Genomic DNA, 13,029 nt, shown 5'->3' with positions numbered 1-13,029 from the left:
TTCCATGGTACAATCTGGATGCCATGGTACATCCTGGATTCTGGATGCCATGTTACATTCTGGATTCCACGGTACATTCTGGATTCCATGGTACATCTGGATTCCATGGTACATTCTGGATTCCATGGTACATTCTGGATTCCATGGTACATCTGGATTCTGGATTCCATTGTAAATTCTGGATTCCATGGTACATTCTGGATGCCATGGTACATCCTGGATTTCTGGATGCCATGTTACATTCTGGATTCCACGGTACATTCTGGATTCTGGATTCCATGGTACATTCTGGATTCCATGGTACATCCTGGATTCTGGATTCCATGGTACATTCTGGATTCCATGGTACATCTGGATTTTGGATTCCATGGTACATTCTGGATGCCATGGTACATTCTGGATTCTGGATTCCATGGTACATTCTGGATTCCATGGTATATTCTGGATTCTGGATTCCATGGTACATTCTGGATTCCATGGTATATTCTGGATTCTGGATTCCATGGTACATTCTGGATTCTGGATGCCATGGTACAATCTGTACCTTCACAGAATAGGAGATAATGGAAGGAGCCCAACAGAAGGTGCTGAACAGGGTCCCATCTGAATATAAGACTATCCCTGTGTACAGTAGCCTAAGAAGCCATACGTTTCTGTATATGTTCCTCTTACCTTTTCTATGAACACTATACTGGATTCTTTAGCCGTCTTAAAGTTTTTTTCGCCTACGCTCTTCGAGGTATCGATGATGATGAAGATGTTCATAGTGCCATTTGTCAACCCTCTTATTCTACGGCCAATTGTCTCTGAAAAGAAAAAGAAAGAGAACTTACGAATCTCTCAATATCTGTATAGTTGTCCTAGGGGGCGCTATAACACGCGTGCAATACAAATACCCAGATACTGGAGCATTTTTGTAAAATGTTTCCAACAGAAAAATGATATTATATAATAATTCACACTTGTCTCTTTGCCCTGATCATTGTGGGGTCTTCCTAACTCGCTGAAAGAGTTGTTAGGTCTTAGCAGACGCAGATAATCTCTGCCATTGACTGAAGACAACCTCGGTAATGGGGGGCACCATATATAGGGTTGCGACATTGACGTTACGACACAGACATGTGATGACCAGTGTTTGGCTGCGGTGATTCTATATCTGCAACAAAATGTCATTGCTGGAGGCCAAAAAGAATACACTGTATCGAGACGTTCCAAAAACGGGGGCAAAAATACATAAGTGTCTTGTTGTTGTGCCCCCTGGACAACCACCCCGGGGGGCTCCTCCTGTACTTCTCGGGAAATCTCATCTACTCTCTAACACGCTAATTTACCGGGAGGGAATTTTCCCAATGTAAACATCAACACTCTCTTCTTAGGGAACCTGGCGCTACAACAGAAGTGAACCCTGGCCCCGATCCCGTTTGTTCTGCTCATTTCACTTCAATATCTCATCCTGGTTCAATGTCATTTCATTGTGAAATATTTCGTTGTTTGCATTCTCTTATCCACCAGTACTATATGGCAGTATGACTCTCCGCCATAGGGCTGTAGTGATGTGTCCATCCTCCCGCTATCACATTGGTATTCTCCATTGTAGGGTTCATGTCATTGTTCTCTTACCGTCAGGTACTCTATCCGGGTCAGCCGATTCAACTGTTTCAGACAGGGAGGATAAGAAAATCTCTGACACCTCCGGTGGGGTATCATACGTATACCAGACTGGGGAAGAACAAGACACCTCAGTTATCTTAGACAATCACTTAGGGGTTTATGAGATTAGTGGATTGGTTTTGCTTCCCCCCCCCCAGTCAGCATGGCAGTGTGTTACATAAAGGCTTTGATCTGATGGATCTTACATCTGCAGGACGGTTCTGTTCCGGACCAACGCTTGCTCTCCAAACATTGTCTTTCCTTAGAGCCGAACATCCGCAGCCCGTTCTGGCATTCATAGGTCACTTTGCTCTCAGTCTTGTAGGAAGAACCTACTTTGGTAGCTCCAATGGGAATTCCAGGGTTTGGACAGTTGCCCTCTGTGGGGGTTAATGTATGAAAAGCAAAGGGGTTAATAAAGGAGAGTGAAGATGGCCGTAAAAAGAGAAACAATTGAGCCTTACAGCTCAGCATCATCAATGTGTGGTGAGATAAGTCCCTGCTGACTGTACACTTCTATAGTCTTCTACTGTCCGGTGACCAGTAATGATGCTGAGCTTTAAGGCCACCCAGTGATGACACTCAGCTCTAAGGCCACCCAGTGATGACGCTGAGCTTTAAGGCCACCCAGTGATGACGCTGAGCTCTAAGGCCACCCAGTGATGACACTGAGTTCTAAGGCCACCCAGTGATGATGATGAGCTCTAAGGTCACCCAGTGATGACGCTGAGCTCTAAGGCCACCCAGTGATGATGCTGAGCTCTAAGGCCACCCAGTGATGACACTCAGCTCTAAGGCCACCCAGTGATGACGCTGAGCTTTAAGGCCACCCAGTGATGAAGCTGAGCTCTAAGGCCACCCAGTGATGACACTGAGTTCTAAGGCCACCCAGTGATGACGCTGAGCTTTAAGGCCACCCAGTGATGAAGCTGAGCTCTAAGGCCACCCAGTGATGACACTGAGTTCTAAGGCCACCCAGTGATGACGCTGAGCTCTAAGGCCACCCAGTGATGACGCTGAGCTTTAAGGCCACCCAGTGATGACGCTGAGCTCTAAGGCCACCCAGTGATGACACTGAGTTCTAAGGCCACCCAGTGATGATGATGAGCTCTAAGGTCACCCAGTGATGACGCTGAGCTCTAAGGCCACCCAGTGATGATGCTGAGCTCTAAGGCCACCCAGTGATGATGATGAGCTCTAGGGCCACCCAGTGATGATACTGAGCTCTAAGGCCACCCAGTGATGATGCTGAGCTTTAAGGCCACCCAGTGATGACAATGAGCTCTAAGGCCCATCCCTACGATATTGGTGCTGAAACGAATGGCACTGATATCTCTGCAACTGACGCAGATACTGACAAAGCTTTTCAGCACTATATAATACTGCCAGTGTTAGATGACATGAAATGTCCTCTTTAAAGGATTGGTCTGAATCTGCATTTATTTAGACAATTTAGGGTCTTCTCAGAACCTGATGTCACCTCTCCAAATGGGCTATCCACATAATAGAGTCCCTACACTTTCAGATTCTGTTTTATGATTTAGTTTACCAGTGCCTGGGGTGCCAGACAGCGCTGGAGTCTGAGGGGGAGCATTTACTGGACATCAGGTACTGGATTCATAGATCTTGCCTCTTTATCCATTCAGGAGGCTACTGAAAAGAGGGATGATCTCTGAGACTCCTGGAAGAGTGGGCAAATCTGCCAGTCTCTCCGTCATTTAAGATTTGACATGGGCACTTTATGTGCCAGTGTTAGGATTGTGCAGTAACTGCGGCCATGATATGGGCGCCGCTGCCTGTTACTCTGCACAGTCCAGGGTTGCAGGGGTTAATCTGCCTTGCAGCAGCCGGGCGTGGTCGACTGGTTGATTGACATGTGTGTTGACCTATGGACGCTCGGGTTGGGCAGCTGGGCTATTTGCTGGTGACCGCCCCTTGACTATATAAGGGGGCTGGTCTGGACGCCCGGCGCTCTATGATCTCATTCCAAACCTGAAATGGTGCGTGTGCGTTCCAGCCTGTAAACTACAGTTGCCCTAGTTAGCAAATGACCCCTGAGATAGCAATTCCACAGTTAGTCAGGCAGCATGCTGCCTTGTATGTGTGGTACAACTCTGTAGGAGCAGCTAGCAGTAATTCCCAGACAGGGCGAGTGGGCTTGGCAGTAGTTGCCTGGGTGGTTGGGTGGAACTACCACACACAGGGTTTACTTGGTCTCTGGCTAGTCCTGGAGTTCAGTCTAGCCAGTTTGTTTATTTGTGCGGCTGCTCTGACTGCACAGGCCTCTGTGAATGTTAACAGAGCGCACCTGGTCCTTTATGTTAGCTGGCAGTGACAGGAACTGTTAGCCTGTGTTCACACCAGGTTGGTTAGTAGTCAGTGGCCCAGAGGGCTCCGTAGGGTTTGTTTTATTTTTTTAATAAACCCTGCTGACCATAACAGTATCATAGAGCCAGAGCCCCGCTGCAATAATGACTTCGTCTTCGCAATTGGTGAGTCTTGTCAATAGTCTGAATACACGCCTGGGCGCGGTGGAGCAACACTTGCAGCAATCTCCACCTGCTGCCCCAATTTTTTTGACCTGTCTCAAGGTTTAGTTCAGGCTATGGCTCAGTTGGTTGGTAGTCTGCCGACCCCTGCAGCGTCACTGTGTCCACTCCTGCCTCCGGAGCGGTATGCGGGTGAGCTGCAGGGATGTCGGGGATTCATACACCAGTGTAAAACATACATTGAAGCTTGTCCCAGTCTCTTCCCAGATGAGAAATCTAAAGTGGCCTTTGTGGTTTCCTTGCTCACTGGGAGAGCGTTGGCCTGGGTCACCCCATTAAAAGAACGGGACGCAGCGGACTTGGCTACACTAGCCGCGCTGTGTGAAGCACTACGCCTGGTGTTTCATGGCCCAGTGCCCCAGTCCACCTTTGCTTCGCAGCTCTTACGTTTAAAGCAAGGCCAGAGCTCGGTAGTGGACTTTGCTATTGAGTTTCGTACCTTGGCATCTGAGCTGGATTGGCCAGACAAGGTACTGGTGGCAATTTTTTGGGAAGGTTTGTCCTCAAATATTAAGGACGAACTAGCAGGCCGTAAGCCTTCTACCTCCCTCTCTGCCCTAATAAATTCAGCTACTCGTGTGGATACACAGTTGTCTGATAGGAGAGTGGAGCGGGGGCTCGAGCATAACCTCATGTCTCTGAGGGGGGTCATAAAATCTACCTCTGCCTCGCCTGTTGTGGAGTCCACTGAACCTATGGACACCTCCCGTGCTTCCACTCCTGGTGGCAGCAGGAGTAGGAAAATCAGGAGGGTAATTTGTTACCGTTGCAACAGGCCAGGGCATATTGCCCCTCAATGCTCGACCCCACTGGAAAAGAAGGCTAGCCAAGTGTCCATCGGGGGTGGGTTACTTGGTACACAAAAGTCCCATAATCATGTCCGTTTTCCAGTAGCCTTTAAACTGGGTAACGGTTGGGTTAATACTAGAGCAATGATAGACTCTGGGGCCATGGGGAATTTCATGTCAGCCAAATTCGCCCAGCAGAATGGTGTGCCCATGAGAGCTCTTAAGACCCCCATTAACATTACGGTGGTAGATGGGTCTCAAATTCGGCTGCAGATTCGATTTGAGACGCCACCGTTGCTTCTGCGGTGTAGAACACTGCATACAGAGGAGCTCTCTTTCCAAATTTTGGAGGGCTTATCTGACGCAGTAATGCTAGGCCTCCCATGGTTACGCCGGCACTCACCAGTCATAGACTGGAGGCAAGGGGAGATTAATAAGTGGAGTCCTGAGTGCAAGGGCAGGTGTATGGAGGCTATACCATCAGCTGTCCCTCCATTGAGGCCTTCAAAACAGGAGGGCTTACTCCCTCAGCCTGCAGAGATCTTTGCTATAAATATTACTAAGACTCTGCCAGTACCTAGGTCTCAAAATTACTCCACTGACCCATTGCCAAGGGCAACGCCACTTCCACGCAGAAACAGGAGGCATAAATCTGCAAAAAAGTCTTTTGGTCCCCTGCTATCAGGTGCCAGGGAGGGTTTTTGCCCGCAAGGGAAAGCTAGGGAAAAACCTAACACTAAGCTGAATGTTGGTGCAGTTTCTGGGCAGAATAAAGGGACTAGACTTATACACTCCCCTGACTTGCCAAGTCCTGTACTAAATGGCAAAGTCCCACGGCCTGTTTATTTTGCTATGAGTCAGGACAAGGCCAGGAGCAGAGCAACAGCTGACATCAGACATAGGTCAGGGACGGAGTTGTCCCCAAGGGATCGTGTCTGGCTCACTCCTCGCCATTTTCATCTCCGACCCGGAGACGCATGGCGTCGTTGCGCTGTGGAGGGGGGGGGGGGGGGGTAGTGTTAGGATTGTGCAGTAACTGCGGCCATGATATGGGCGCCGCTGCCTGTTACTCTGCACAGTCCAGGGTTGCAGGGGTTAATCTGCCTTGCAGCAGCCGGGCGTGGTCGACTGGTTGATTGACATGTGTGTCGACCTATGGATGCTCGGGTTGGGCAGCTGGGCTATTTGCTGGTGACCGCCCCTTGCCTATATAAGGGGGCTGGTCTGGACGCCCGGTGCTCTATGATCTCATTCCAAACCTGAAATGATGTGTGTGTGTATGTATGGGTTCCAGCTTGTAAACTAGAATTGCCCTAGTTAGCAAATGACCCCTGAGATAGCAATTCCACAGTTAGTCAGGCAGCATGCTGCCTTGTATGTGTGGTACAACTCTGTAGGGGCAGCTAGCAATACTTCCCAGACAGGGCGAGTGGGCTTGGCAGTAGTTGCCTGGGTGGTTGGGTGGAACTACCTCACACAGGGTTTACTTGGTCTCTGGCTAGTCCTGGAGTTCAGTCTAGCCAGTTTGTTTATTTGTGCGGCTGCTCTGACTGCACAGGCCTCTGTGAATGTTAACAGAGCGCACCTGGTCCTTTATGTTAGCTGGCAGTGACAGGAACTGTTAGCCTGTGTTCACACCAGGTTGGTTAGTAGTCAGTGGCCCAGAGGGCTCCGTAGGGTTTGTTTTGTTTTATTTTTTTAATAAACTCTGCTGACCATAACAGCCAGTCACATTCCAAGAATGGTATATTATAGTCAGCACATGTGCGTGTCCAAATTACAAAAAGGGTAGTGACATGCACCAGCGGGGAGTGTAATACCATAAAACTGGAGCAGGGACACATCAATTGTGTATGGACTTGTTCGCACACACCGTTATCCGGCGTAGCAGAACTCAAATGTTACCAAGTTTGAGCACATATTTTACATTTTATTATATATTTTTACCTTTATCATCACATTTCGTTTCTACTCCGCTCCATTTTCCATTTGCCTGACAGGTGCGGTTTCTCGGTCCATACATTTCATATCCTCCCCAGCAATCGAAGTGCAGAACGTCCCCCACAAAATATTTTTGTTTCGGGGGGTAGTATTCTCCACCTTCAAACTGGACTGGTCTGGGGCACTGCACAACTGGAGGTGGGATGGGAAGAAATAAGATATGAGAATAATATGGTGAGTATGGATATCGGTACTAGTGGTGGACATTAAGCTCCTCTTTCTGATACTATTATATTCTGACTTCTGACCTCTGCTACCCCTTTGACTATTCTCTCGGATTTCAATAGGGTACTGCGTTGCTCCACTGTTACCAACCCTTTGGCTCGCTGACGCTGCTTATCTGTTGTTTGTCTTGTTGTGTGTACAGTTATTCAGAGAAGAAATCGGCGCCCAGTTGCTCCTGTCATTAGGACAATTGTGGCAAGTAGGTAGGGGCAGGGACTGGGTCTATACTGTGTGAAAACTGGGTAGCACTATATTGTATTGGACACAGAGGTACTATACTATGTGTGGCCTGTTCAGCCACTTGGGGGTACTATATTGTGTGGGAACTTGGGACACTATGCTGTGTGGGCTCTGCTGGACTATACTTTTTGGAAACTGGGTAGCAGTTTACTGTGTGAGATCTGGAGGGTAGTATATTGTGTGGGACCTAGGGGCACTATACACTTTGGGATGTAGGGATCCCCAGTACTCCCTCCTTTGTAATATCCTGTGTATGCCCCTGATTATTGCCTTCGCAGTGATCAGTAGGTGCCGTCACTTACCTCTGCATTCGGCCTTCTGTTCATTTGTCCATTGACCACTAGATTGGCACTCTCGTGAGTAGGCCGGGTGCGGGTACATTCTTTCAGGACAGGTGTACTCTACCCTACTGCCAATATTTGCCCCATTGGTCACACGATATTCACCACCGGCAATAGCGATTTTATCAGGGTCACATCCCGGGGCAGCCACGGACACTAATATGAGAAAAAAAATCATAATATTGTGGGGCGGCCATTTTTTGCCAAATGGAAACCGGAGCGTAGGTGTGAACCTATTGTCATGGTTTGTTATTTGTAGGAATGAAGAATAAGATTTGACTATGTGTGTAGTCATGTGTGTGAATGGCCTGACAAACGTATGATGGGTCCTGGTTTGTTCGTCCTGTTTGTCTATGTCTGTATTGCTACATTTTCATTGATGAACAGCTGGAAGACAAGTGACAAAAAAAAGCCAATGCTTGCCCATGGGGTGCGGACCAGAGAGCAGGGAGGAGAGCGGTGGACATGTCAAGGAGGCGGACGTTACACAAGAACGGATTTCCAAAAGAAGGATTTCCATTGAATTCTCTGATGGGGGAATATATTTGTTTTAATCCATGCAAGGCGTGCTTGACATCCCGCATATACTCAGGCAGTGGATAGGGGTATACAGTGAGGAAGTATATACTATATATATATTTACCAACATGGGGTATTTGTGTTATTGGATACATGACAATATACATTCTCATTCCATTTGTACATTAGGTAAGGCTGGATTCATACCAACGTTCAAACTCTGTTCAGGGTTTCCGTCCCAGAATTTTTCTCGTGACCCCATTATAGTCTATAGAGTCTGCAGGTTTGTACGGGGAACCGCTTTTTAAGTGGATTAGCTTTCTATTTTTTGTGTTGCTTGTATCACCTCTCATAAAAATGTTAACAAAACACAATGAAAGCAAAAGACGTTACCCAAAATGGTATAACTAAAAATAACACCTGGTCACACAAAAAAAGAGACCTTATGTGTCCCTGTACATGGAAATACTAAAAAGTTATTGGTGACTATGGCAACTCCAAGTAAACTTTTTTTTCTTTTTACAAAGTTTTGGATTTTTTTTAAGGCCTTAGAAAATGAAATTGTATAACTTTGGTATCCCTGTGAGCATACCGACCCATAGAATAAAGTTGACATGACTTCATTTTGCACAGTGAACTCCATAAAAACGAAGCCCATAAGAAAGTTGAACAAATGCAGTTTTTCTTCAATTGCACCTAGAGATGAGCGAACAGTCAAATATTCGATATTCGTTTCGAATAGCCCCTCAATATTCGACTAGTCGAACGAATATCGAACCCCATTATAGTCTATGGGAGAAAATGCTTCATTTAAGGGGATCCCACCATTCGACTCAGGAGGGTCGCCAAGTCCACTATGACACCCCAGGAAATGATGACAACACCCTGGAATACAACTGGGACAGCAGGGGAAGCATGTCTGGGGGCATCTAACAAGCCCAAGTCCCTGTATTACGCCACTAATAATGCAAGAGCTGACTTTTTCCCATAGGAATGTATTGACCAGCGTTGATTGGCTGAATGCCATACAGTGTATAGCATTCAGCCAATCAACGCTGGTTCTGCCAGAGGAGGCGGAGTCTAAGATTGGTCCACAGCAGTCTCCATTGTGGTCCGATCTCAGATGTAGCAGAGTTCAGCGCACAGCTCTACTACATCTCAGGTATAGCAGAGTTAAGCGCACAGCAGGAGCTGACTTTTTCTCATAGAAATGCATTGACCAGCGTTGATTTACCGAATGCCATACAGTGTACAGCATTCGACCAATCAACGCTGGTTCTGCTGGAGGAGGCGGAGTCTAAGATTGGTCCACAGCAGTTTCCATTGTGGTCCGATCTCAGGTGTAGCAGAGTTCAGCACACAGTGGGAGCTGACTTTTTCTCATATAAATGCTTTGACCAGCGTTGATTTACCGAATGCCATACAGTGTACAGCATTCGACCAATCACCGCTGGTTCTGCCGGGAGAGGCGGAGTCTGAGATCGGTCCACAGCAGTCTCCATTGTGGTCAGATGTAGCAGAGTTGAGCGCACAGCTCTTCTACATCTCAGGTCTTATGCTCTGTTCATAGTTGCGAAAAAACGAAAACCCAATCTGCTTATAAGGCGGTTACCCGTGGAATCCCGAATGGATACCAAGTGCAGGTGTGAATCCAGACTTAATAGATCTGCCCCAGTGTTTTCACGGACAGTAAAAAACCCTTTTAGTTTCCCCAATTTGGTTACGTCTAATGTCAGATTATCAAATATTCTGGATTATCAGGTGGTTATTGATAACTATAGAAAACTCTCTTGGATCAGTGGCTGCTTTATAACGAAAGATCAAAACAAAGTGTCAGTAAAAATTTGGAGTTTTGGTGGATGATTAGAGGCCAAAAGAAGGAAATATGGCTATACATGTAACAGGGATCCGCAGGTGAAGTATTCTCTTTTTTTGTGGGATAAACTGCATTTGGAAATGTCCAACTAAACAGCAACAGATTCCATCAGCCATAACATATATGGTGACCTGGCATATAATACGATCAAGATCTGCTCTCGCTATGTTGCATTTCCTGCTACAATAAAGCCCACTCCATCTGTAGATACCAATAATCCCCCTGGGATCTCTCCTGTTACTTACATGCTATGTGGCTCAGTAGTATTACAGGTAACATCTTGTGCCCGCTCTGTCCCGTCGTCCTCTTGCACCCTTCTCCTCCCGGGATCTGAGCCGTGCACAGGGCTTTGCTACTGTCTATATAGGTAGGGATCAGGGCCAAGTAAATTCCTGTAAGTGATTAAATAAACAGTTGGGTTTCACAATAGGTATTAACAGAAAGGATTGGCCGAGGGATATTACCCAATTCACTGGATAAATAAAAATGGGGAAATTCTTCCTTGTTTCAGAACATAATATTTCATTCACTGGTCCAAGGGGCAGATGGGCGCCAAATGTACAATGCTAACAAATCAATATATTATTTAGAAAATGTCCCAACATTTTGAGTTGTGGGAGGATTGCCCCATATACTCTGGTCGTAATCCATTTCTAGGGGACATTCACTGGAACGGCCTTTACATGCACCTGATCAGTGTCAGACTGAGGTTCCTTGGGGCCACAAGATAAAATAATTCTGGGGGCCCACCCTCCAACAACCCCGAGGAAATAGACTATGTAGTAGCCTGCAAATATAAGTGTCCTCTGTTGGACCATTAGAGCCCAGGGATGTATGGAGGTGAATGAAGGGGAACCCAGTAAATCAACCTAGCTCTGCAGAAAGACAGGCTTGTGAATCTCTGCCTCCACTTAATATGAATGGTTTTTTTTTTTTCAATATGCAAATTAGAACATTGGAGCAACAGAGGCAATTCCTCCAAATAATTAAGTGGCAACAGCCACTTTCCTTCACGAATCTCATTAGCATATTGACAAACAGAGAAAACACCTAACCTATCTATCTGTGCTGGGATGATATGCTGGTTGTGGTGACAGTAACCTATCTGTCTGCAGGGCTGGGGTGATATGCTGGGTCTAGTGACAGTAACCTATCTATCTGCAGGGCTGGGGTGATATGCTGGTTCTGGTGACAGTAACCTATCTGCAGGACTAGGGTGATATGCTGGTTCTGGTGACACTAACCTATCTATCTGCAGGGCTGGGGTGATATGCTGAGTCTGGTGACACTAACCTATCTATCTGCAGGACTGGGGTGATATGCTGGTTCTGGTGACAGTAACCTATCTATCTGCAGGGCTGGGGTGATATGCTGGTTCTAGTGACAGTAACCTTTCTATCTGCACGACTGGGGGGATATGCTGGTTCTGGTGACAGTAACCTATCTATCTGCAGGACTGGGGTGATATACTGGTTCTGGTGACACTAACCTATCTATCTGCAGTCCAAAAAACCCAATAGTAATCCAGCAACCAGTTTAGCATTAGATTAAAACTTTTTTCCACATATCTATCTGCAGGGCTGGGGTGATGTGCTGGTTCTGTTGACAGTAACCTATCTATCTGCAGGGCTGGGGTGATGTGCTGGTTCTGGTGACAGTAACCTATCTATCTGCAGGGCTGGGGTGATATGCCAGCAGGTTTCCATCTCCTGCCCTGTTTTGTGCAGGAAACGGAAACCTGCAGAACGGAGTCCCGGGTGCAGATGTAAACGAGCCCTTATTGTACCCACTAAGTCATAAAACTCACTTCACTTTTCGGGGTCCTCTGCCCCTTTATCAAGTGTGGAGATGTTGGTTTTGTCTTCAGCTAAGTGGAGTCTCCTCTTCTTGGACCTGCCACACAATTTCATGAGTCATGAAGATTCGGGGTCTTCTTGGATTTGCAGAAATTCAAACAACACATAAACAAGATATCATGGAGTCCAGAGTTCCAGCAATTTGAGTCCCTTCCATTTCATGAGTCCTGTCCCCGCATCTCCTATATCAGTCAGACTTTGAGGATTCCCCCTTGCAGATTATCACGCTTCTTAGCCTAGTTTATGGTTCCTGTGCGGTCTCATTTTGTAAAACCTTACCCCCTTACCTCCTTACCTGAGCCCAGACTGTGATTTGACTTTTCTTGCTCCCATAATCACAATCCAATGATATTTACTCTTGTCTGTGGACTTTGAACCTGCATCCAGACCATGACTTCTCCAAATATAAGGTGAGCAATCTGGACAAAAAAAAATTCTGGCCCCAATGTGGAGTCTGCTGTGACATCTTTAAGGAAAGACTTTTCTAAACTTCATGAGTTTGCTGTCACCTATTAGACTCTCTGAACCTTCTCCCCCACTTTGATGATTCCACATTTCAGGGGAACAAACGTGTCTGCAGATTTTGCAGAAAGTGTGTCTGCAGAAAGTGCTTTGCAATTTCCAAAGATGAAGTCTGACCCCTGAGATTTGCACGACCTTCTATTGTCTTTTGACCTGTAGGTGTAAGCCTTTGAGGTTGCCAGTGAGGCAATGTTGCAGGGTGTACAGATTACACCCCAAATCCCCTTTGATCTTCTGATTTCCTTTGATGGCTGGCTCTGCATTGTGAATTTATTGCCCCTGCTATCTGGTGCACTGGAGTGAGATTTATCCTACACAGTCCTCCTTCAGAAAGGAGAAAACCCCTTAATAGCAGCATATAGTCAAGGAGGGATTCTGTGGAGAGGCTATGGGTGCAAGATTACTATATGGGGGGGCAACAACAGACGTTGCGAATGATGGAAATCAAGTGTGCATGGACAT

At 46.7% G+C, this 13,029-nt stretch overlaps 1 protein-coding gene across 1 annotated transcript in view; it reads right to left on the bottom strand.

The window, feature by feature from the left end:
• LOC142184736 (complement factor B-like) overlaps positions 1–10,468 on the bottom strand; it is a 29,429-nt gene extending 18,961 nt beyond the window's left edge. Inside the window, exons 1-6 of the mRNA XM_075259792.1 lie at positions 10,435–10,468; positions 7,756–7,950; positions 6,935–7,120; positions 1,857–2,030; positions 1,631–1,719; positions 673–804 (exon numbers count right to left, since the gene is read on the bottom strand). Of these exons, the coding sequence (XP_075115893.1) occupies positions 673–804; positions 1,631–1,719; positions 1,857–2,030; positions 6,935–7,120; positions 7,756–7,950; positions 10,435–10,468 (810 nt within the window). The remainder of the gene's footprint in view (positions 1–672; positions 805–1,630; positions 1,720–1,856; positions 2,031–6,934; positions 7,121–7,755; positions 7,951–10,434) is intronic.
• Positions 10,469–13,029: the final 2,561 nt, after the last annotated feature.

Source organism: Leptodactylus fuscus, chromosome 11, assembly GCF_031893055.1.
Source record: "Leptodactylus fuscus isolate aLepFus1 chromosome 11, aLepFus1.hap2, whole genome shotgun sequence".
Taxonomy (NCBI): Eukaryota; Metazoa; Chordata; class Amphibia; order Anura; family Leptodactylidae; genus Leptodactylus; species Leptodactylus fuscus.
Note: the sequence above shows the minus strand (reverse complement) of the source record. Positions and strands in the feature narration are given on the sequence as shown.